A 25896-nucleotide genomic window follows, 5' to 3' on the forward strand; every position below is an offset into this window, starting at 1 on the left:
ATGTGCCGCAGAATACGACGCAGCACAGCTGTCGGTTAGTCGGCGGGGAGAGGCCGCAGCGGGCGCTTGGGTTAACTGGACTGGTCCCACAGCAAAGGCGAGCCTACGCGGCAAAGTGGAAGCAGAACAGAGGGCTAGGGGAGGCTCGCTTCTGTGCAAAATGCAACCAGACTTCATCGCCTGTTTGTTTTTATTTACGTGTCTCTTTTATGTAACTCGTATTCTGCCTTTCTATACGACGCGTAAAGCAGAGAACAGTACAGCTAACTTCATAAGTACATTCTAATGAATAACATGATATCATTGTAAATACATTTATAGAAAGGAACGTACTGCCAGATACAAAATAATTTCCTTGGGCCAGCTGTTTCCTTCTGCTTATTTTCTGCTGGGTCGTGGCACCGTGCACTTTCACTCGTAACGAGACATTGATTTTTCCCTTATATTTTATTTTCCCTCCCAACTCCCAGTCACTGGCAGTCCTTGGCTAAAGGGCCATGCACCAGCTTTCCTTTCAGGGCCTTGCAAGTGCAGGCCATAGGTTTGGCCACTAGGCGGTGCTCTTGCACGAATAATTGAAACTCTCGTCACCCCTCCCCCCAGGAGCTGTGAACACTGACATCCCCCCCCCCCCCCCACATCATCTCCTGCCCCAGGCAGCCTAAAGTTTGGAAGACAGGACCCTGGGATCGAACTGCATTGGCCGAGTGTTAATCTTCACAGATCTGTGCCTCCCGCACCGGGCCCCCCCCAAGGGCGAGAACTTACAAGCAGCTCATTATTCTCAGACCTTTATCAGACAAAAGCTGGCGTTTCACCACCACCACCACGGAGCACCCGAGGGACAACTTCTTCAATGTCAAAAAACAAAGTCAGAACTTGCAGCTCGGAGCCACGCAGCGGAGCAGATTGATCCATCATCTCGGCGATAAGCTGTGCCGTCAGCGTCGGAGCTCGGATTCCAGCCGCGCAATTCTTAAGACAAGAACTGTCATTGGGACGTTCTGCTCGGCCTTTCTTCAATAACTGTAAGCTCCCGGCCAGAGGACGCGGGACAAACCTGAAGTGGGCACCAATGTGCCTTTTAAATACCCATCTATATGTGCTCTCTCGGGTAAATATCTGTGTTTTGTTTCCTCAGAATATTAGGAAGGGGTAGTTAGGCAACTGGGACTGTCCTGCTTCGCTTTATGCTGATTCCAATACGGATATTATCAGCCACTTACTGTATATTGGAACGCATTAGTCAACTTGTCTTATAAATCTCTGTAGAAAAATAATGCCCATTTTTTAAGCTTTCACTGCAAGCAGATAAACTTCAACCCTTGAAAAGAAAGATATTGTGCGAGTTTTAATAACTTTTGAGGTGAGCTATAGGAAAGAGCCGTTCCGAAGCTGCGAATAGATGTCGCCTTCCACTTGCTGATCCCTCCACAGATTTGAGCCCGACAGCCTAGAACTTACAAAAGGCCCGACCCTTTGCTCTGTTCTGCCTCCGAGAAGGAACGCAACAAAACCCTGATAACGTTTTCAAAACCTGCAAGGACAAAGCCTGAAATGGAGCTGGTTGGCTAGATTGTGGAGCTTTATGGATTACTTTTATCATTTATATTGTGGGGGAGAGGGAAAGAAAGCTTCCATAGAAACCAGCTCAATATATATTGTATGCTCTCTCTCTCTCTCACACACACACACACACACTCACATACACATGCTCTCTCTCTCACACACACACATGCTCTCTCTCTCACACACACGCACACACACATGCTCTCTCTCTCACACACACACACACGCTCTCTCTCTCACACACACACACACGCTCTCTCTCACATACACACACACATACATAGATATATTTATGTATACAATATATACACACAATTATATATATATATATATACTGTATATAGAGAGATAAATATTTGTTGTGGTCCATCTTCAGACACAGTCCAAATAGCAAAGTTAGCTGTATAAACTTATCCGGCTAACTTTGGAGGTATATTCAATAGTGCTAAATATAGCCGGCTAACTTTAGGGCAGCTCTTTAGCCCAACCAGACTTAGTGGGCTTAACTTATCCAGCTATCTCTGAATATCTGAACATCAACTCTGCCCAGTTAGGCGCCTGGAAATCCTCTGAGTTATCCGGCTACATTCTCGCCCCGTGACTTATTAGCCGGATAAGAGCCCAAATCTTCATTTAGCCTCCACAGGTATAACATTAGCACGCAGAGCATGATGGCTGAGAAACATAGGAAAGTAAGGGAGAATGCATGCGCCAGCTGTAAGCTGGAGAGCGCTCTGTGGCCTTGGCCATGACAGCGGTTGTGAGAGCTCAGAAGACTTTTCCCGTCAGTAGAACGCGCATCCTTTAAAAACCCGCTGTGGGATCTCAGGAAAGGGGTGAGGAGGGGGTGAGGGAAGGTAAGCCGGCAGGTTTTGCTGTGAATTGGTTCTCATCTCACTCGCAGAGCTGCGCTGCGCTGTCACTTAACGCGTTGCCATCGTTCGTTCCCTGATCATTAGGCTCTTCCTTAGGCCCTGTAAGAGCTTCTTCTCTTCCCTGCCACCTCACACATGTGTTTCTATAATTCCTGACACAGATGATTAACAAACGGAAACATCTGGGGCAATATTTGTAGTCAGTGTGGGGGGGGGGGGTGTGGAATGGGTAGGGGTGGGGTGGAAGCGGACGAGTGCTAAAAGCTCACTTTAGATCCCTGTGTATATTGGACGCCAACAACCCCCCTGTATTGCAAGCTGGGAGTGGGGGCAGGGCGGCTGCCGCTGCAGCGTTAAGATGAGAAGCTGGAAGCATTGGAAAACAGCTCTCATAGGAGTGAAAAAGCTCCGCCTTGTAACCAATGATGGCCTTTGTCCTCTCTCTCTTTAATCCAACACTTAATCAGTAATGCTACAGCGATGGTGCTTGGAGGGGGCTGGCCAGGGGGGGGCTCCTTATTAAATTATATTTTATGCAAAGAAAAGGAGTCAGGCCGAGCAGAGGGGAGGTATTGGCGAGAGCCCCTTAATAGGGAACTGGCAGCACATCATGCCGGGATCCGGGCAGTTAATGTGAATGGATCGCGGAGGAGCAAGCACGGATGCTGACAGGAGTCACCTGCCTTTGTTGCACCGCGCATTCACCAAGGCATTTAAAGCTGGCGGAAGGTGTTTCAAGATAAGCTTCAAACAGCTAATAACCTTCTCAGCCCTCAGCCATGTGTTTGCAGATAATCCCATCGACAAGAAAACAAAAAATTGCATCAAAGGCCAAGTAATCTTGTCCTTTTAAGTTACTGGCATGAGCTCTCCATACTATGTGCTGTGTGTTTGCTCTGTAAAGTATTTTCATTTCACATCAGCAGGGCACGCAAACTGTTTTCTTTCACTAGGTAGCATGGCAGGTGGGAAGGGATTTCGGACAGGCAGGCAAATCTGCGCCCTTCTTCCCACCAGGAGAGAAGACCTGGTGGGTGATGGTGTCTGATGATCTCGTGGTAGAGGAACGGTGTGACCAGGCGATGGCTAGAGCCAGGAGAAGGCAGGAAAACAGGAGGGGATGAAGACGGCCTCAGTGAGGGCCCCGCATGGATTACTGTGTTCGGGTTCTGGAGGCCGCTTCTGAAAAAGGATAGAGAGAGAGAGAGAGAGAGGGGCTAACGTTAATCCAGAAAAAAAAAAAAAAGCAACTAAAAACGCTGTGGGGTTTACATCAGAAGCCACACAGAAGAGAGGGGAGAAGGGATGAATAGGATGCAGACTTTTATATTCCTGAACGATATTACTAATAATGCTCAAGAAGGGGGTACTGACCACGCGGACATAAGGGAAAAAGCACAGGTCGGCTTCTACGGCCAGGTCTCAAAGCAAAGGACGTCAAGCAGCACCGTCTGAATCATTGAGAAGTAAAAATGTTGTTGTAAATATTACTGCCCTTATCATACGGCTTGGGGGTTACTGCACGGAGCGGTAGTTGCTACCCTTGAGAGAAACATGGGGGGGGTAATCTGCATGGTGTGGCAGACTGGATGGGCCATCTGGTCCTTTTCTGCCATCATTGCTGTGTTACTATGTATCTAAATGTCACTTTTTCAATGGAAAGGAAGTTCTGGAATTAAGGGTCATGATGTGAATCTCCAAGGGGTTAGACTCCCGACCCACATCAGAATACATGTTTTTCCACAGAGAGGGTCCCGGACACCTGGAATGCCTTCCTAGTGGAGGTGGTGGAGAAAAACTGGATCTTAAAAGGCACGAAATAAACACAAAGGATCCCTAGGATGGCAGTAAAGTACTGGGGTAGCCTGCACGGAGAGAGACAGTCACTACCCTAAACAGAAGGCTTGGATTCTTTTACTCGCATTCAATCCTATCGAACGGGAAGAGGACAGGCAAGGGATAATTCTCTCTCTGAGGCTGCCCAGCTGTCGTCCGGAGCCATGGATATGTTTGTCCAGTGGCTGGCCCCGCTGTTGGGTCTGGGGCATGATTGGGAGAGGGAATGAGGCTGCGTTGAAGATCAGACCACCTGTCCCTTGAGCCCCCGCATCCTGCTTTCGACAGTAGCCAGTCCGGACCGCGCGCTATTACCTGGCAGATCCCAAACGGGTCATCACTCCCAGAAGTATGAGGTGGCAAATCCCGAGTCCTACCTGGCTAAATAACGGTTCCCTATGAACTTGCTCTACATCATTCTATCATATCCCCTCTCAGTCGTTTCTTCTCCAAGCTGAAGAACCTTTTAGCTATTCTCTAAGGAACCATTCCATGCCCTTTCTCATGTTTCTTGCCCTTCTCTATACCTTTTTTAGTTCTACCCTATCTTTTTTAAGATGGAGCGACCAAGAGCACCCAGAATGCTCAAGGTGTAGTCACACCGTGAATTTATACAGAGGCACTGTGATATTCTCAGCTTCATCTTCTCTTCCTTTCTGAATAATTTCTACCATTCTGTTTGCTTTTTTGGCCTTGGAGATGAGGATTTCAATTGTCCACAATGACTCCAAGATAATTTTCCTGAGAGGTTCAACGTGGAACCTGGCACAATGTGCATAGGATTACGTTTTCCTACGCTCATCACCTTGCATTTCTCCCCTTTAAATATATTTCCCCATGCCATTTTGATGCCAAGGTCCTCACTCTCACTCTAATTTTCCTCTAACTTTATTTATATTCTAGTTTTCGACACAGTGTTCAGGTACTGCAGGTATTTCCTTGTACCCAAGAGGGCTGACAATCTGAATTTATACCTGAGGCAAAGGAGGGTAAAGTGACTTGCCCAAGGTCACAAGGAGCGGCGGTGGGGGGTTTGAATCCTGGTTTCCCCAGTTGTGCAAGGTTCGCCTGCAAGTCCTCATGGTCTGTGCTTGTAAGCAACTTAGAGCCTTTGGATAACTCAGCATAGGATTTTTCATAAATAAATACACGCGCGGCCACAGAAGCACAACGTTGCGCCTGCACCGAGCAGGCATATCTTTGTGAGTGTTGATGCAGGCGCGGACTTTTGAACATCAAAACAATCAGCTACAATTTTAAATCCCCTGCGCGCGGGGAAAATGGGGGTTATGCGCACGGACGCAAGGCCCGGCAGCGCGCCGCGCACATTTTAGAAAGAGGCCCGGCCGCGCGCGCGTAACCCGTGTTACGCGCACAAGAGCCAGGGCTCTTCCGAGGGGCGGTCCAGGGGCCGGGGCGGGGGCGGAGCTGGAAGCTGCCGGTACAGCGGCCATTTGCTGCTGTGCCGGGGGATCATGCGCCGGCAGCCTGCCGGCACCGTGCAACTTACACCAGCTCAGGATGCTGGCGTACGTTCGAAACAAGAACAAAAAAAAAAGGTAGGGTCTTCAAATGGGTCAGGGAGGAGAGGGGAAGAGGGAGGGAGGGAGGGTAGGTAGGGGGGGTAGGAAAGTTCCCTCCCAGTCCGCCCCAACTCTACCCCTCACCCCCAGAATGTGTCTTCCTGCTGCAGGTAAAAGAATATGCAAAATGAAGTTTCACTTGTATTTTTTCCCCCAGAACCCACAGGCTGATTTTTAAGCACGATTTACTCATATAAAACAGGATTTTATGCACATAAAACATCTGAAGATCAACTGCTAAAAGCAGAGCTCCTGCGTGCTACGAGCTGGGGTCAGGAGGTGTTCTTCTTCTAGGTGTGGCAGCGCTTCGAATGGAACAGGGTGGACGGTTCAGAAATGATATTAGCGGGGGTGCGAGGAGGTGCGCTCGCGAGGGGGAACCAGGCAGACATGAAGAGGCTTTCAACCTTTCTATAAAAGGCAGTATTGGATTTTATAAGCCTATGCGACCTGCTATGAAAGCTGCTAGCCCTGTAACCGGCTTCCATATCTCCTGCAACATGACATTCTGGGACACACAGGCATTGTCACAACCTGTCCACCTACGCTACCTGCTGCTGCCAGTCACATAGGCTCCCGTGAATCTTCATGTGTCCACCTGCATGCACAAGTCCAGCAATGCAAACAGATTATCCTCATAGAATCATAAGAACGTAAGAACATAAGAAATTGCCGTACTGGATCCGACCAAGGATCCATTGAGCCCAGCATCCTGTTTCCAACAGTGGCCAATCCAGGCCACAAGTACCTGGCAGGATCCCAAGCCTAGGGAAACCCAGTCAGTTCGGCTCAGCCGATATCTCAGGGAAATCAGAGCACATTTTGATGGCACTGGGCATTTTTAAAGTTGTCCTACCACTGCTTAATAATCATAACCATAGGCAAATTTCTGTCCCACAGAAGAAAACTAAGTACCTTGAAATGTTTTCACATTTTCTTGATTACTTTAATGCCTTTTTAAAAATCGGAATTACTTAAACTGATTTCTCGTTTTCAAACTGTCCACCCACAGCTCTTGCATTTATAAAGTAACTTTAATCGCCAGAATTGCACATGCAGGAAAAAAAAAATATATTTTTTTTTAACCATAAAGGGCTGCAGCAGTGTCTTTCTTAAGTTCCGGAAATGGTAGAAATTCTTACTAAAATTGTTATAAATCTAAAGACAGCCAGCAGTGAGTAAAAAAAAAGCACATGTTACTAACAAAAGGGAATGAATTGTTCACTCCGAGTTCTTCCCACACTAAGGGCTTGATTGAAGTCTTTTAAGCCCCCGTTTAGCCCTGTAATGGGCCTTAATTTGCCGGACCAGGCGACCCAAGAATTTGATTCTGACTTAGCCGGTGATTGTGAAATCTGAAAATGCAGCCAATGTGCATAAAAAAAAAAAAAAGCGTAAATGATGGTGATGGGGGGCACCCGATTCACCCTTTCTGCCCAGCACTTTGTCTAATAATTTAGAGAGAGGCTGAGGGCTGAGCGCGTGCCGGATGGAGCCACCACCACCACCACCACCATCAGCCTTGTGTCTTTCCTCCAGCACGTTTGTCAGATTGCCGAGGGCCACCCTTCCACAATTTTGAAGTCAGGGGGGGAAAGTTGCTTCCATCACTGCGGGCAGTCCAGTAGCGGCTCGGGGATGCAGAAAGGAGGCCACGGTCACCTCCAAACCACGGATGAGAGGGGCTAAGAGAGAAGCTTTGGGCCATTAATAACCAGAAAGAAAGAAGCCTTGAGTCCCGGCCCTTAAGATCTCCGAGTGGAGTTACCAGCTGACTTCATTCGGTTTGTTTTTTTAAGGTGCCGACTTTTATCTCCTCCACATACAGGGAATTTTAGTCCTATTTTTTATTTTCATTTTTTGAGAGATATCAGAATGGCTTGCAGCGGGGATAAAAAGCAAGGCTTGTCCCTGGATCCGTTTCCCCTGAAAATATGGAGCCCGGCGGCAGACCCACAATAATGTGAGCGGGCCACGCGGCCAGGGGGGGGGAAACGGATCGTTCCGAGTCCCACGCGCTCGTGACCAGCTAAGCCCAAGCAGTGCAGCAGCTCGAAGGTGGGGGCTGGGTCAGGATACTGACGGAGGCGCTGGGGCTCAAGTTTATTAGCTAAGGGAGCACGGGGGAGGGCCAGGACATTCTGGCGCAGAACAGCTGGGAGTGCCGGCGTCCTCGTGCTCTTCTTCTAACCCTGGGGGGGGAGGAGGCTCGAAGTGCCAAAAGAAAATGGTTGCAGTAAAAGGACGTGCAAGCAAGAGCCCCCTTCAACGGAGGTGGCGCGCTGAGGTGCACTAGGAACTCCCGCTTGATTAGTGCAGCACGATGGCGATGATTAAACTTGCAGTTCATTTTCCTTTCGAACAACGGAGCCTGGTGTCTTTGTTCTTGTTGCGGTGCATGGATTTAGATACGGGAGGAAAGGCAAGGGGCAGGCATTGTCCAACTCTAAAAGGAGGGGGCTCTGAGCGTCATTTTTTTTTTTTTTAATGCGTCCGCAAATTTGAATATGCCGATACCATGCTAACTAGGTCATTGGCTCATTAGCACAGTAATTTTTCATAGCTGTATTACGTTTACGTTTGTTGATTATACCCGGGTTCAATCCCCGGCCTTTCCACCATTACTGAACATACTGCTGGTATGGAAAAATACCAGCAGGCCCCAGAACACAAACCTGGGACCTTGAAGGCCAGATGCCAAAGAAGAAAGCTATAAAACTGTTTTTGCAGGAATTCACAGACACCAGAGACTCAACAGGATGGGGCAGGAGATATCGCAGAGAGTACGCAGCAAATAGTCTGTGGGAAAGAATGCAGGGGGGAGAGAGAAATAAGGGGAGACAAACAACAGCTGCAGACAGCGAAAAAAATGTAGTGGTGTGAAGCATGCAAGCAGAAATCAGATAATAGCTGACTTTGTATTTTTAACCTATATAAGCAAAGCTGGTATGTGATAGGGCTGGCACGGATTCTGTATCCGTTGCAGAGCCCAGCGCTGAGCTCTTTTATTATGTAAGTATACATTATTTTTGCTTCCTGTGTACTTTTTGCTTCCTGGGTATTTATCTGTTTTGTGTATGCATAGTATATGATTTATAATAAAGATTATTAATTACCAGTAGTATCAGGGTTGTTCTTTTAAACAATTTTACCTCTGCGGTGGGATTTTAAACACGTTGGAGGCCGCACTAGCAGGCCCACATCTCCAGCTCAGTGAGCGCGGGCTGCAACGGCAGACCCGGGTCACATTAAAGCGGTCTTGTGTTCAGTTTAATCTGGGCCATGATCTGCGTCTCTCCGGCTCTGTGGATTCCATGAGAAAAACCCTGCTTTCTGCACGTTCGAAGATCATCAGGCGAAGCGGGTTATTATTTGCCCATTTTAATGCGGCTTAGGTGCTCCTGTTATGAGATCAAAGAAAATCAAGACCCCTTTTGCTTCGCATTCACATTTTGATTTCAGACCAAACCAAAAAAATAAAAGTGTTTGAAATTTTTGAAATGCCTCCGGCTTACCCACTTCTTCCACTGTGGACTGAAGGGACCTGGGATTCTGATAGGCTCGCTTTATTACCACCATAAATCTGTGCTACCACCGAGCACAGACGTTCACAAATTATGTTCATTCAGAACCCACTAAATACAATAGCTCCAAACAATTCTCAGGAACGTCAGAGAAGATGACTCCTGAAACAGCTGGAGCAAGTCCTAAGACGCCCTCCTCCCCCTTCCCGGCAGACAGCTGTCCCACAAATTTTATTACAGCACCTAACCTGATATACTGTAGGACCTCTAATTATGTTTAAGAGTGTGCAAGCAGAATCCTCAGGCCCTTTTAATCAATCAAGAGCCTTGGACTTGACAGATCAGTAGCCCCTATACCGGGAAGCCATTTACTGCTTTATCTTGTGACCCACCTACAAATCTACTGAAACCTACTAGGGGGTTCTGACCCAGGGACTGGCAGAACTTCCAGCTAAGGTGATCTCATTTTCAGTTTGTTATTCTGTGCCACAATGCATGGCCTGGCTTGAGCACAGGCTGAAGAGACCCTGGGGGGGGGGGGGGGGTAGAGCTGAATTTGTGCTGGAAGAGTCATCCTGGCTGAAGTAATATTACAACTTTTTCAGGTTCAAGGGCCGCTGCAAGGGTATTGGGTGCCCTAGGTGAACCTTCTGCCTTGCACCCTCCACCCCTGGTCCTGACCTCCCCTCCCCCCCCTTGCCTAAACAGGCAAGTAAAAATTATGCATTTATAATAATAGATTTTACATGAAAAAGGACATTCAAAGTACAGTCTGCTGAGATAAAAGAATCACTTAAAGCAGTGCATGTAAATATAAAATACATATTGCAGAAAACTCTGCTAAACGGCAAAAAACCTCAATTTGGAACCCATATTTAGAGAATAGCCACTGCCATTAGCAATGGTTACATGGAATAGACTTAGTGTTTGGGTACTTGCCAGGTTCTTATGGCCTGGATTGGCCACTGTTGGAAACAGGATGCTGGGCTTGATGGACCCTTGGTCTGACCCAGTATGGCATTTTCTTATGTTCTTATGGTATTAGACCTATTGTAATGCGTGTTGTGTGTAGGCTTGGTACGCAAAGCCATGAGTAAAGTGAATTACAATTATAATATACTAAACCTTTCATACCAATATAGCACTAAGTACCAGCACTCAAACAGTAACAACCCTACCTATGAAAGGGCAACGCTGTAAATATTACACCAGGCCCTAAAACACCTCCTATTAGAAAACAGAACAAACACAGCTGCTCTAGAACCCTACACAGAAACAACACACTAACAGAATACACAGACAGATACTCATAATAAAGAGACGATAAGGTAAAAATTAAAAAGGTGCAGCAAAAACTGAACTGGAAACCACGAAACTAGACTCTGGAGGCAGCGCAACAATGGGAAAACAGAGACACTGTCATGCTGCATAAAATATCAAACCGTAAAATGAAGAAATATAAAACATCAATAACAGTGAAACCATGCTAGTAAAAGGAATATTTCAAAATAGCAGACAAATAGAATGACATCCAACAAAAAACTCATAAAAATAAAATGTTCCAACTCCAAAACAAAAATTGAAAACAACGCATAGGTTGTGCTTGTCGGTCGCAGACGGCTGCGACCACTCATGCTCACCTCCTTTTTCCCTGCACCGTCAATCCTGGAAAGAATGGGGGCCTCCACCAACCTCCCTGGCGTCTCCGGGACGGCGTGGGCGCTGCCGACCGCCATCTTGTTTCCGGAATCACCTAAGGCGCGCACAAGGGCCTCCTTTGTACACGTCATGGTGGGAACCTCGGGGCTCACAGTTTCTCTTGGTCTGTCCTTCCTTCTGCAGGCATATGAGCTGTGCTCCCAGCTCTTCCTGGCCTGTTTTTGGCCATTTCCAGGCCCCCTTCTCTCTCTTCTGCCATGGATGGGATGGGCTCCACCTGTGTCCCTGCTGGCACAAATCTTCGACCAAGAGCGGGATAGGCTCCGCTTGCAACCTGCCGAATCTCTGCTCCGCTCACAGCCCACAGAATCTCTTCTCCTCTCAGCCATGACCGTCATGTAGGGATGCCATATACACTCATCGACAGAGTAGATAAAGTCTTTAAAAGACTGCGTCATGAACATAATCATTGGTCTTTTTAGTAAACAACATTTTTTGAAAGTTGTTTTTTTTTAAGTATGCAACTAAAATCACTTAGCTCTTTATAGGGAATGTGCACTTTTTCAAATACTGCCACTCATTATTTGAAGAAGTGCACATTATAAAAAACTAAATGATTTTAATTGCATACTTAAAAAAAACCTTTAAAAAAAAATGTTGTTTACTGAAAAGACCAATGATTATATTCTTGATGCAGTCTTTTTAAAGCTTGATCTACTCTGGCGATGAGTGTATATGGCGTTTCTATAAGATGAATCACCAGATAATCACCTCCTCTTATTTACTATCGAGACGAGTGGATTAATGTATGAGCTCAAAAACTATTCCTTCTTGACTCTATGTTTTAATCCCTTAGTGCCACAAAGTATGTATGTCTCTATATAGTGACCATCATACTAGGTGTCATCGAGGATGCAAAGCACATTATTTTATCTCTGCCTTATATATAATCATAGGCCAGTGAGTGATAATATTTTAGAAACTTTTTTTGCAAGTAAAAACAAAACTGTTCCAATATTATATCGCTGGTACTTAACTTATTCATGAAGTTGTGGTCTTTGTTCTAAGTTGTTTGTATTCTGTATCTTGTACACACTTCCTAAACCTTCATAATGTGCCTCTTCAACCTGACCCGGGTCTGTGTTTCGGACAAATGTCCTTCATCAGGGTGGCATCCCCCGCACCATTTAGCTCTGGCCACCACACTCTCAGGCATCCCTCTGCAATATAGCGAATTTGAGGACGTGCTCTCAAAAAAGAAGGCTGAGATACTGCCACCACACAGGGAGCACGGTTGCAGAATTGAGTTACTGCCCGATACCAACCACCCCGAGGCAGGGTATACCCCTTGTATCTCCCCGAGACTAAGGCAATGTCGGAATACATCCACAAGAACCTAGACTGGGGCTTCATTCAATGATCTACGTCCCTGGCAGGGGCCAGCTTCTTCTTTGTGGTGAAAAAGGATGGCTCTCTCCAGCCTTGTGTTGAGTTCTGCAGGCTAAATGCCATCACCAATAAGGATCGGTATTCTTTACCTTTAATCCTGAAACTCTTTGTCTGCCTCCAAGCAGCAAGGATCTTTACGAAATTAGAAATCTGAGGAGCCTACAACTTGATTCAAAATAATCCTGGGAATGAATGGAAGATTGCATTCAACACTTGGGACAGCCATTATGAGTACTTAGTAATAACCTTTGGGCTATGTAATGCCCCGCCTATCTTACAAAAGATGATTAATGAGATTTTCTGTGACCTTATCTGTGTTGTCGTATATTTTGATGACATCCTCATTTTCTCCAGGGACCTCAGCTCCCATCACCATGATGTACATCTAGCTCTTCAGCAACTGCGAGAGAACAATCTATATGCGAAACTTGAGAAGTGCCTATTCAAAAGAAAGCCTCTCCTTCTTGGGGTATATTGTCTCCAGAAAAAGCTTCCACATGGACCCAGAGAAGGTTAAGGCATCCAGGATTGGCCCCAGCTGGTAGGAGTATGAGCCCTGAAAAGATTTCTGGGCTTCGCCAACTATAACCACCACTTCATAGCGAATTATTCAAAGATTGTGGCACCTCTCACAGCCTACACCGTAAGGGAGCTAACATGAAGGTTTGGCTTCCTGAAGATGTAGCAGCCTTTCAAGACTAAAGGATGCTTTCCTACAGAAATCCTGCCTTCATTATCCAGACCCTACATGCCAATTCTTCGTAGAAGTGGATGCCTCCACTGTGGGTGTAGGGGCCGTGCTAAGCCAATATTCCCCTAAGTGGGTTCTCCATCCTTGCTTGTTCTTCCCAAAGAAGTTCTCAATGGCTGAGTGCAACTAAGGCATCAGGGACAGAGAACTCCTTGCAATGAAGCTAGCGTTATAAGAGTGGCATCATTGACTAGAAGATGCTCAGCACCACATTACTGTACCTCCCAGGCATATCATCAACCCAGCCAGGATTCACCTAGACGCCTCCATGATCATCCCCACCAGGGAAGATGGTTATTCCCAGTAAACTCAGAGAAAAGGTATTGAAATGGTTCCATGACTCCCATGTTGCAGGTCACCGAAGACAGGCCCGAACATTTGCATTGCTTCAACAGTATTATTGTGGTCCTTGAATGAAACAAGCTGTTAAGGCCTACGTGGATTCTTGCCCCATCTGCGCGCAGCAGAAAACTCACTCGGGCCAACCCAGGGGGTTGTTACAGCCATTGCCAGACCCTCAAGGAACCTTGGACTCACTTGTCCACCGATTTTTTCATTGACCTCCTTTTCTCAAATGGCACCACCATAATCTGGGTGGTTATCAAATGCTTCTCAAAGATGGCTCCTGGGTCTCACTTCTACCCTGGAATTAGCATACCTGTTTATGCTTCATGTCTTCCGCTTATTCAGACTACCTAAGCACATTGTATCGGATCGGGGTTTACAGTTCACGGACAAATACTGGCATTCACTATGTAAAACATTCGATATCACCTTGGACTTCATGACTGCTTACCACCCGCAGGGGGAATGGTCAGTACGAGTGTACCAACCAAACCTCAAAACCTTTCTCCAAGCCTCTGCCAATGAACACCAGGATAATTGGGTTCCCCTTCCCTTCTCCCTTTTGTGGAATTTTAACACAATTCTCATGTCTGTAGTTCTACCAAGCCTTCAACATTTCAAGTGGTCTACGCAAATAACCCTTGCCGCCTCTACCTCACCCTGTGGCTATACATTCACCAGCAGCTCAGCTGATCCATGATCTCTGGACCCGCATCAAAAGCATCCTTCAAAAGGCAGTCCAAAGAGCCAAGGAAACCACTGATGCACATTGGAAATATGCTCCCCAATTTAAAGTGGGCGAGAAAGTGTGGCTAAGCACACACCACATACATCTCAGCATGCCCTGTATGGGGCTTGCTCCATGGTACATTAGGCCTTTTTCCATTCTCTGCCAGGGGGGATCTGTTACTTACCAATTAAGATTGCCACCCATGTTGGGTATACATGTGTTCCACATATCCTTATTGAAACTGTTAATCCTCTCCTGGTCCTCAAGAGAGCCATCTAGACCTCAAGAAATGACTTTTGAAGATAACACAATATACAAGGTGAAGAAAATTCTGGATTCCAGGTGTCAGGGCACTATATGGGAGTACCTCATCTCCTAGAAGGGGTACAGCCCTGAAGAGAACTACATAGGAGCCCGCTTCCAACATTTTGGATGCTAACCTAATGAAGGAGTTTCATGTTTCACACCCTAATAAAACTAGATCCTCAGAGAGGGGGTTCAAGGGGGGGGTACTGTTGCATTTAGTGGTCCACAGGGCAGGCCCACGAACTGCCACTCTTATCTCCAGCCCCAGTGCAACTCCTTTTCCCACTGGGGGAAGCCCCTGTACAGATGCACAGCAAGCCTCTATGCTACACTGTCCTCTTCGGCCACTCCCGCTGATGCTGACCTGAGGGAGGCCCCTGTGCTTGGTCTGCCTCCAATGCAACTGTCTCCCTGGGGTTCCCTAAGCCACACATGGGCCCAACCATGCTTCTCTTAAAGGGCCCATGGTAGGAAAAGCTCAGCATCACTGAATGATATCACTAGTATGGGCCTAAAAATGGCCATCTCAGCCTTCTCGCCTTACCTCGGCAATATAGAAACATAGAAACATAGAAATGACGGCAGAAGAAGACCAACCGGTCCATCCAGTCTGCCCAGCAAGCCTTACACTTATTTTTTCTCATACTTAACTGTTTCTCTTGGCTCTTAGTAACCTTATGTTCTAATTCCCTTTTCACCCCCACTATTAATGTAGAGAGCAGTGATGGAGCTGCTTCCAAGTGAAATATTAAGTTTGATTAGTTGGGTAAGCGGCAGCATAGCTCTCTGCCATGAAGCAGAGGGCAATGCTGGAAATGTGTGAAGTATCAGTTTTTCTTTTCCCCTGTCATTGAAGCAGGGAGTCATGCCGGACATGCACCGAAAGTGAAGCATGCCTTGAAAGTCACATTAACTATCATCAAATATTGAAAAGCCTAATAATTGGTAATACCTATAGCCCATGAACCCATCCCTGTTTTTTTATTTTTTTTATTTTTTTTTTTTAATTGGGAGATGGATGCCCTTCATCCTTCTACTCTGTGAAGGTGGACACCTACCACTGGCCACTGGCATCCCGCTCCGTTAATGCCTCTGTGGCTACTGCCGCTCCATGCAGTGTTTTACTACCTGCTCTTTATATGCGTCCTCTAGAACTGATGGATCCCATCCCTGTTTTTTTTTAATTATTTATTTAATTGAGAGATGACAGCCCTCCATCCTTCCGCTCCGTGAAGGTGGACACCTATCACTGGCCACTGGCATCCCGCTCCGTGAATGCCTCTGTGGCTACTGCTGCTCCGTGCAGTATTTTACTACCTGCTCTTTATATGGACACCTACCACTGGCATCCCGCTCCGTGAATGCCTCTGTAGCTACTGCCGCTCAGTGCAGTATTTTACTACCTGCTCTTTATATGTGTCCTCTAGACCTGATGGATCCCATCCCTGTTTTGTTTTTTGTTTTTTTTTATTTAATTGGGAGATGACAGCCCTACATCCTTCCGCTCCATGAAGGTGGACACCTACCACTGGCATCCCGCTCCGTGAATGCCTCTGTGGCTACTGCCGCTCCGTGCAGTATTTTACTACCTGCTCTTTATATGCGTCCTCTAGACCTAGGTTGACTATCTCCAGTAGAGTGTATTGCCTCAGCATGTTCCTGGTCTTCTTTCCTGGTCTTCATTCCCGTGATCCTGGTCTTCATCTTGGCAGTCCTGGTCTTCCTTCCTAAGTCTTCATCTTCATCTTCTGGTCAGTCTTCTGTTCCTCATCTTCCAGCCATCACTCTTCAGTGTATTCTCCTCTCTGCCTGTGCTGTTCCTCACCTCCCTGCCTGCCTACTCATCCTGTCTTCCGTCAGATGGATTTCTGGCTTTGAGTATGGCTTGACTCTCAACTCTGATTGTACTCTGTCTGCCACTGACCACTGTCTGCCTCTCAACTCAGATTAAATTCCACCTGCCACTGACCAATGCCTGACTCTGACCGACTGGAATGCCAACTGCCCTGATCGCTGCTGTCTCTGTCTATATTCAGCCTGCCCTGAACCCTGGCCTGTGACTCAACTACCTCAACGGATCTTTACCTCATCAACAGAGGCCTGTGCCTCAGTCCTGCTGGCCCTGACACCCGAGGGCTCAACCTAAGAGGAATGGATTAGTATAGGTGAAGCTCCAGATGGGCCTCTGCCACAGCTATCTCTGCCAGCTGATGGGGGGGGGGGGTTACCTGCAGGGCTTCTCCCTGCAGGTTGCGCCAACTCCACCTCGGTCCAAGAGCCTCGCCCACAACAGAAACTGAAAGCTGCAAACAGGGAGAGAGAGAGAGAAACTTATTGCATCAGTTCAACCCTCTTGTCCAATCACAAGCAGTAAGTGCTAAATAGAGAAAGAAGGTGTGAGGGGTGTTCTGGATGCTCCCTCAAACCACATTAAGGAAATGGCCACAGTTATCTAGCCTGGTCCTCCTTAAGGATCAGTCCCACAAGGGATTCTGGGTGAAGGGAGGCTCCCCTCACCATACTATAAGAAGTCAGGGTCCAGAAGGATTAGACAGGCCCTAGGGAGCAGGCAGGAACCTAGAAGACCTGCTATGTTTAATGTTTGAGTGCTACCAGAACTGCAAAGTGAGCTGCATTATTTTCTGTTTTGTTTTTCACTGTAATTAAAATTGCACATAAGAAAACAACCAGAGTCTGCTTCCTTTATCCCACTGGCTGTTTCCCAAGCTATGACTGCCCGAGTTACCACAGAAGGAAACATTTTAATATTATCTTATATTAGTTCAATACACATCAATGTACACAAGAACCTTCCCTCCCTTTTAAAATTTGAGGCGTTGATGTTCCCAATATTGTCCACAAGGAATCCAAGATCCTTTACCTGAGTAGCGACTCCTAATGCATAATCCAGCACTGTGCACCTGTAGTTGGGATTATTTTTCCTTATGTGCATCACTTTGTACTTTTCTACATTAAATTTAATCTGCCATTCAGCTGCCCAGTCTCCTAGTCTCTCAAGGTCCTTCTGCAGTTCCTCGCAATTTGCTGCTGTTTTAACAAAAATTTCAATAATTTTGTGTCATCTGCAAATTTGATCACCTCACTCGTCACTCCCTTTTCCAGATCGTTTATGAATACATTAAACAGCAAAGGTCCCAGTACCGATCCCTGTGATACACCACTAATGACCTTTCTCCCTTTGAAAAACTGACCATTCAGTCCTGCCTTCCATTTCTGGCCTTTTAACCAGTTACCACTTCCCTATAGGACACCGCCTTCTGTCCCGAGTCTCTCATGGGGGATTTTGCCAAATGCCTTCTGAACATCCAAATACACTATATCAACTGTCTCACCTTTATCTACATGTTTATTTACACCTTTAAAAAATTCTAAAAGATTGGTAAGACCTTTGATAAAATCATGTTGACTCTTCACCATTAAGAGTCATGCCTGTCTGTTTATATGGCCAGTGAATTTCAGGTCCATATTCAGTCACTGTGCAGCTCTGCTAGTTAGCCGGTTATACTAACTGCCTAACTAATTAACTAATGTTGTATATTCAGCGGCTCAACCGCACCACTGAATATGCCTGGCTATCTTAAAGGCAGTTATGTACAACCGGCTCGCTGACCAAAGTTGGCTGAATAAATTAGCCAGCTAACTGTGAATATGAAGCCAGCCAGTTAATTTATCTGGCCAACTTGACTCCCCCCCCCCCCCCCCCCCCGATATGCCCCTGTCGTAGCCAGCTAAAAATGTAGCTGACTAAGCCACTTAGCTGTCTAACTAACACCCGCTGACCATGGCTGGATATTCAGCTGCGTCACTGAGTCGGCTAAGTGGCACTAATTAGTCAGCTAAGTGCTGTGTTGAATACCGGGCTCCTAGTTTTTAAGAATGGCTTCTACCATTCTTAAAAACTAGAATGTCACGCTCACCAGTCAATAATTTTCCGGTTCACTTCAGAACCTTTTTTAAAAATTGGGGTCATATTGGTAACATTCCAGTCTTCAGGAATCGTGTCTATTTTTAATGAAGAGTTAAAGATTACTAGTTACAGGTTAGCAATTTCATGTCTTAGTTCTTTTAGAACTCTAGGGTGGATGCCATCCAGTCCTGGTGTTTTGTTACTCTTTAGTCTTTCAATCTGATCTATTACATATTCCATTATCACAGATACTTGTTTTAGTTGCTCAGAATCTCCATCATTAAAGAATATTTCAGATGTGGGTATGTTCTCAATATCCTCCTCCATAAAGACCGAGACAAAGAATTGATTCAGTTTGTTTGCTATTTCCTTGTTCTCCCTGGCCCTTTTTCCCTCAGTCATCTAGCAGCCCAACTGACTGACTCCCTCACAGGCTTTTTGCTTCAAATGTATAACCCCACATAAAGTCCCAGCACCCACCACACCTCAAACACAAGTCTTCAAAATTTAAATCTTCCGAAGCTGTTTATTCATGTGAGTGTCTATGTTTAGGGGGAAGACTAATCTTCTAGGCCCTGTGCATTGCATTTGCTGAAATCCCACTGATCATCACAGCAGCAATAATCATGCTGGAAGCATTGGATGGTTTTCAGTATAACCTTTACTGATAAATTGTGTAGTTGATGGGAAAATATTCTTTACAGCTTTAATTGTTTCAATATTTGATGTTACAAATTTGGGGGTTATGTTCCAAGCCACGATAGTCCTTTATTGCGTGCGTTAGAGCCTTATCGCAGTGGTAAGATTTAAATTAGGGGGAGGGGAAGAGAAGGGGCAGAGTTAGGGAGGGAATTATGTTAAGCGGAGACAGCACCGCTGCCGGCGATAATGTTTCGAACATTATTGCTGGCAGTAGCTCGGGAAATAGCACCACCTTTTATGGTGGCGCTATGCCTGCGATAGCCTGCAGCCGACCACACCATGGCTGGCGAAACTGCATCATTGTGGTGTGGCCGGCTGCAGGCTATCACCCGACCACCCCCCTGTAGCGCAGGGTTCATCATTCCGCACGGAATGATGAATCCTGGCCTTAGTTCTTGAATAAATTTGTGACCTTTCTTCTTTCCATTAATGAGACTGGGTGAGAAAATGCAACCCTAATGATAAAGTAAGGGCCAAGACTAAAGTTCGTTAAATCCAATTCAAATAAGTTTGAGGGGCAGACTGGATGGGCCATCTGGTCTTTTTCTGCCATCAACTTCTATGTTTCTATATGATGATGGGTCAATTCAATTCGAATCAATAAGTCCAATTTCTTCTCATTTCCAATCAATTTAGGGAAGTTGGTAATCTCCCTCCCAATCGACAGGGAAAAGTCTTTTTAGTCAAATTTGATCATATTCCAAAGATTAAAAATACCTCTCCTGTAGTTTTTCTTCTTCTCCATCATAGTTCAGTATAGTTCTGCTCTGAAAATACTCTGTAGGTTTCAGTAGGCACAAGTTGCATTTGCTATCATACTCTGGTGATAGGTACTTGGTTTACTCCTCCTCTTTAGCTCCTTGAGATGATAATGAACCTAGTGCTGAGTCCACAAAGTCTCCTTTGCTCCTCTCTACTCCTTCATCCAAGAATGAATGCAGATTCATTCCTCCTCCAGGACTCCTTAGAGTCCACCATTGCTCCTGGACTGAGCGACATCGCTCCTCTAGTTGGCACACACTGAGCCCCTAGGTGAGTAGTCAGGCATGTATAAAAACAAAATTCTAAAAAGGGGAAACCAAAATATGAGATGAGAGGGTGGAAAATCCTCTATTTCAGTAAACATGAAAATTACAAGGTTTCCAGGAATGGTCTGCAAGGTTTCAGGCACACGTGAAGTTTTGAAGGTCTGTGACAGTCTCCTTTCTGAACCCAGATCTCAATCCAAGAGAGCCTAGAGGTCTTCCCCTTCAAAACTAAACAACAACAAAAAAAACCAAACAAACTAGGAAACAGCAATGGACATGTTGTCTCTGGGAGGGTCAGCTAAAAATTCCACCACCAGAATATGTTGGTTAGAGTTTATATGACTAGGAACACACCATTCTCAATCTGCCACATGGGGGAGCTACACACCTACAATAACTACTTTTCTATTCCCCCTATAACAATGGAATAAGCCTTCTGGTATCTGGTAGAGAAATGGTATGATCTCTACAAACGTACTTGAAAATGTTTTTATTATTAGTTTTTGCCTCACTGGCAAAATACATATATGGTTGTCTATTATATTGACTAGGCTAGGTTTACATTATTTGTTTATGTATTTTTGGTATTTGTTGTAAACCACTTTGGATAGTCTTGATTATATAAGTGATATATACTTGCTAAATTAAATTACATGAAAATTCCATTATACCCAACACAAAGCAATGACCCCATGCACATTTTTGATGCACTGTGTTGGGCTTGGATAATGTCATCGTCATCATCATCATCATCATTGCTTGGTCTGGAGCAGAAGCAAGTTTTGGCAGCCTAGGAACCAGCTTGTTCAAAACTGAAGTACCATATCCCTAGGAGAGGACAATTTTACAAATATGGGGGCACATCCAACATAAAACATGCACTTCTAAGAACTGAAGAAAGAAATCTGAGCTATGATTATCCACAGAGACAGGAATGGAGTTACAAGGCAGCCAAGTTTCTATTTTGAGGAAATCTGTTGACATCATTCCAGTAAGGTGGTGGTTTCAGTCTAAACTAGCGCCTCATGAAGATAACGCAGATGAAAAACTGTACCTGCAAAGGTTCTTGGAAAACATCAAAGAAAAGATGGTGTGAAATAGGAAAGGGAAAAGATCAGAACCTTTTTAATCAAAAGCTGACACTTGTGCAGACACTCCTACAGTATCTGTGGCATGCCAGGTGCTCCAATCTGTTCCTGTCTGCATGTCACTGGCTGCAGACCATTAAACACCATTTTGACATTTTATGAAGCATCCTGGCACTTGGGTTTACCTCTGGCTTTATTCAAAGACGTAACTAGCACAGTCTTCTGTCAGTTTTAACTACCATGAGCTCCCTTGCTGTCAATTTAAATTAAAAGTTTAAATAAAGTCATGGGGATGCTATGTTAGTTCATTTGGGTACATGGAATTAAGGTCAGCAAACAAATTGCAGGTGATACTTTCTTGCTGGAATAACTGAATACAGTTGTGATGCACTGATAAAGGAAATATAGCTCTTGAAAGTAAATCACAAATGTGTTAAGTTAGTCCAGTAAACAGATATCACCTACAACGTGTTTGTTGACCTTTATTTCTAATTAAATGCTTAAAAGTAAAATTAGGGGCTGTTCTATTGTTTTAATGTTTCAAATGAAACCTGTCAATCTAATCATTTAGGGGATGCCAAAATTCTTCTGTGTACTGTGGAACATACTGTATGGCCCTGTTTAAAGCTGTGCAGCTAATCATGGCAATCTGACCACACCTATCATTGACCTAACTCAAGAGCGCACTAGTGGAGGATTATCACTGCGACCCACTGGTATGGTGCTGAATAAAACGGGAGCAAAAAACAACCCTGGGAGCTGCAAACTGTGAGGACAACTTTCGAATCTACAACCCCACCCCCGTACTCTGAGGTCATCTCAGGGTGGGCTGCTGAATGTTTCCTCAGTGCGAATGGCTCATCTGGCAGAGACAAAAGAGAGCGTTTTCTGTGGCAGGTCTTACATTTTGGAATACACTGCGAAGCACCTTGGGTTGACAACCTAGTCACCGATCTTTTGTAAAAAGACTGAAGATTTTTCTGTTCTAACAGGCTCTTTTATGGTAGGCTATGCCCTTGTTGCAGTTTATTGATTTTAGATAAAATGTTTGTATGTATGTTTTATGACTGTATTTTTCTATGCTGCCTTCAGCCATGGACGGAAGTATGGGATCTAAGTTTTTTAAAAAATAAATAAATAACCCTATTCATGGTACTGCATTTGCGTGTGTAAGTGGATGCACTGAGATTTATCCTAATATTTTATAAACTGTGTGATGGGGTTGCTGTGCATGCAGCATAGTTCTGCTCTGAAAACATGCTGTAGGCTTCAGTGCACGCAAGTTCCATTTGCAATGCAATGAAAGTGTATAACTTTCGTTACCTGTTTTATAAACGTGTACATTTTTGGTGCACAAAAATCCAGATTTATACATAGAGGCAGGTATATTTTAAAGTATGTGCCTGTATTTGAAAAATCACCAATTTGCCAATACCCCCGCCAGTTCACCCAGTCTGTTTCCAGTTCACCGAGACTCTCTAGGTCTTCATTCTGAAACCCCACCAGTTGACCCAGACTTCCCACTCAAACGTTTCAGCCAACAGACAAGTCCAATATCAATTGCAGGTGTAAAATTGGGCAAATAAGTTAGATAATTTATACACAAATATCTCTTATAAAATAGTAGCCTCCAGGCATATCTCTTGACCCTACCATGAAATGACCCTAGACTGCCCCCTTTTTGCGCTGGGAAATGTGTGCGCAAAGCTGAAAATAATCGCATACTTTCTATGTTTATAAAATGGCATGTACATGAATATAGGCTACTTATGTGCATATATACTAATTTTCTATACAAAGCTCCTTTGGAAATGTACATATATGGCTCTTCACACCTTAGCCCAATTAGGATAGGTTCTGATTGAACTAGAAACTCAACAGAACAAGATAAACACTAAAGCAATTCTGAAAAAATATACTGCCAAGCTGTGTGATAACAGCGGGCACCATGTGACTTCTCCTCTTACCTTCAGCTGAATTCTCAGAGTTGTCTTTCTTCGGCCCCTGCAGCAGGCTCGTCTGTAAAAGCTCCTCAGTACTCACGACTTGCCAGGGTCTGTTATTTATTTGTGGCGGGGAATATTCCAGTTCACAGGGAGATTCAAAATTGCAGTCAAAGTCTGTAAAAGCAAAGAGTAAATAAACATCACAAGATACCCTGAGCATTTGTTTTATCTATTGCAGGCAAAGCTTACTTAAAGAGGGCAATTTTCACTCAGACACAGCATGTTTCACTTATCTATTTGCAATATGGAGGTTTTTATGACTACAAATAAGAAGAAGACCTATATTTGGGTATATGAATGTATCAGCTTCTAAATATTGTAATTTAATTGAACATGTGTTGCTTTCACAACTACAGTACATTATTGCCAGTTTGACAACAGATGATTATAGATTGGAAAACTTCCAACTCAGCTCTTTAACCCGTGGTTAAAGGGGTTCTCCAATTTAAATGATTAAGGAATATCACTGTTCTTCATCTTTGATCTTACCTGTTGCGTTATATCACACAGTGTATTTTGGGGAAATCATTACCTATGGTGGGCCTGACAGCTCAGATCTGGGTGCAGTTTAGTGATGGTTTCCAGTGGTTATCTGAAAAACGCTGTGATGCTAGCTGCAGGCTGCTTTCCCTTAAAGCTACAATACCCAGCGTCCTTTCCAAGTTCACACCGTCTATTCCTAAAACAGTTCTATTGATCCCACAGCCAGTTGACTTTTTCAGAATATCCACAATTGCCATACATAAAATACATCTGCATATACTGAGTCTTCAGTGTTGGAAGACTGATAACAGAAGGTCATCCTCCAGTACAGACAGCAAGGGGTTAACACTCTTTCCCTCCTCTCCCCCCAAAGCCGTGTCACCTGACACTGTGTGGGAGGAGTAGGTCTACAACTTGTACTAGTGAGTTGGATCTCTCTTTCTCCCAGCCTGTTGTACTGGTTGCATACAGCACAAGCACATGTACAGAAAGAAGTAACTGTACATAAAGGGCTGGATTTTCAAAAGGTTACGCGCACTGGGCCTATTTTCAAAAGGCACGGCGATGCGGGTAAAACCCCGGGATGCATGTAAGTCCCTGGGCTTGCAAAAAGGGGCGGGGTGGGGCAGTCCGGGGGGTGGGGCGGGGTCAGAGGCTCCTGGCACAGCGGCCGTTTGCTGCTTTGCCGGGGATCTGCTGGCGCGCGCAACTTACTTCAGCCCCAGGGCTGAAGTAAGTTTTGAAATAAAAGAAAATTCTGCTAAAAGGTAGGGGGGGGGGGGGGGAAGGGCGCGGAACGGCCTGGGAGGGAATGGGGGAAGGCAGCGCGGCTCGGCACGCGTGAGGTGCACCCTTGCACGGGCGCCGACCCCCGATTTTATAACGTGCATGCGCCTGCATGTTCTGAGTCATTTCTGCTTCACAGTAAGTTTTCCTCTTGGAAGCGTGGGGATCCCTGCTGTGCACACCCCCAGTTCTGACCCTGAATAAACAGACTGGTACCAGTCAAGGAAAGGAAAAATTGCATCTCACACATATCCATTGTGGATTTCAAGAAACCTCCACCGACTGTGTGCTCAGGTGTGAAAATCCCTTGGCATTCTGTCTATATGTATGCTACATTTCCTCTCGTAGAAACATAGAATATGATGACAAGTGATGCTTTCCCATTTTCTGTTTGTAATACAAAACTGAGATCTTGCTTGCTTTGCTTCCCCACGATGAAGCAGGGTCATAGAAGTGTGCATTTGTTTTGAACCAACACGAAAAATGCAATATGCAAAGAAACCGCCAGTTTCATTACGTGTCATTCCAAAATAAAAGGAAACAAAAAACCCCCCAAAAGAAATGAATTTGTTTTTTTGTTTTGTTTTTCATTTTGCTTCAGAAGTAGCAGGCCATTTAAGAAAATGGCATCAACCTCAGACTGGCTGGCACCATTTTTTAAATCAGGAACTGGTAGGGCAGAAGTGATTAGGGGACTGCTCTTGCCCCATTTGGACTATGGAGATCCCATGGAAGGGGTAAGAGGTACCGAGGAAACGAGGTGTGGGGTTCAATTTTTACATTTCAATGGCACTGAATTTTGTATTGGTAGGGGGCAGGAGGAATCCTTCCTCTTAGTGTCCCGTTATTATTATTTTTTTTTTTATAATTTCTTTTGCTTTTTCTGTTTTTCTTCTGTTCCTTTTATTTCATTTCAAATTAAAAAAAAAAAGAACAGAAACTCTTAATCAAAATGAAACACTCCCCTCTCTGCAAAAATAATATGAAACAGAATGGTTTTTTTATTGCATATCCCTTCATGATCATTCTTAAAATCCAAATCACCCTGTGCTATGTGTAACCAACGTACAATAAGCTTCTATTTTCAGAGTTTCCATTTCTTGATCATTCAAGAGATCACATGAAGGAGGAGGTGAAAAATTATTTCAGGAACTATATTACAAAATAATAGCCCTGCAGAGTTCTAGAAACTGTACTGGCCCTAGAGAAAACTGGGCTTTTTGCAAACGGCGACGCCTTTAATTGTAT

At 45.0% G+C, this 25896-nt stretch overlaps 1 protein-coding gene across 1 annotated transcript in view; it reads right to left on the reverse strand.

The window, feature by feature from the left end:
• The window catches only part of LOC115088476 (ALK tyrosine kinase receptor-like), an 837313-nt gene that overhangs the window by 560164 nt on the left and 251253 nt on the right, over window positions 1-25896 (reverse strand). Inside the window, exon 3 of the mRNA XM_029596749.1 lies at window positions 23341-23493. Coding sequence (XP_029452609.1) covers window positions 23341-23493 — 153 coding nt within the window. The remainder of the gene's footprint in view (window positions 1-23340; window positions 23494-25896) is intronic.

Source organism: Rhinatrema bivittatum, chromosome 3 (genome assembly GCF_901001135.1).
Source record: "Rhinatrema bivittatum chromosome 3, aRhiBiv1.1, whole genome shotgun sequence".
Lineage (NCBI taxonomy): Eukaryota > Metazoa > Chordata > Amphibia > Gymnophiona > Rhinatrematidae > Rhinatrema > Rhinatrema bivittatum.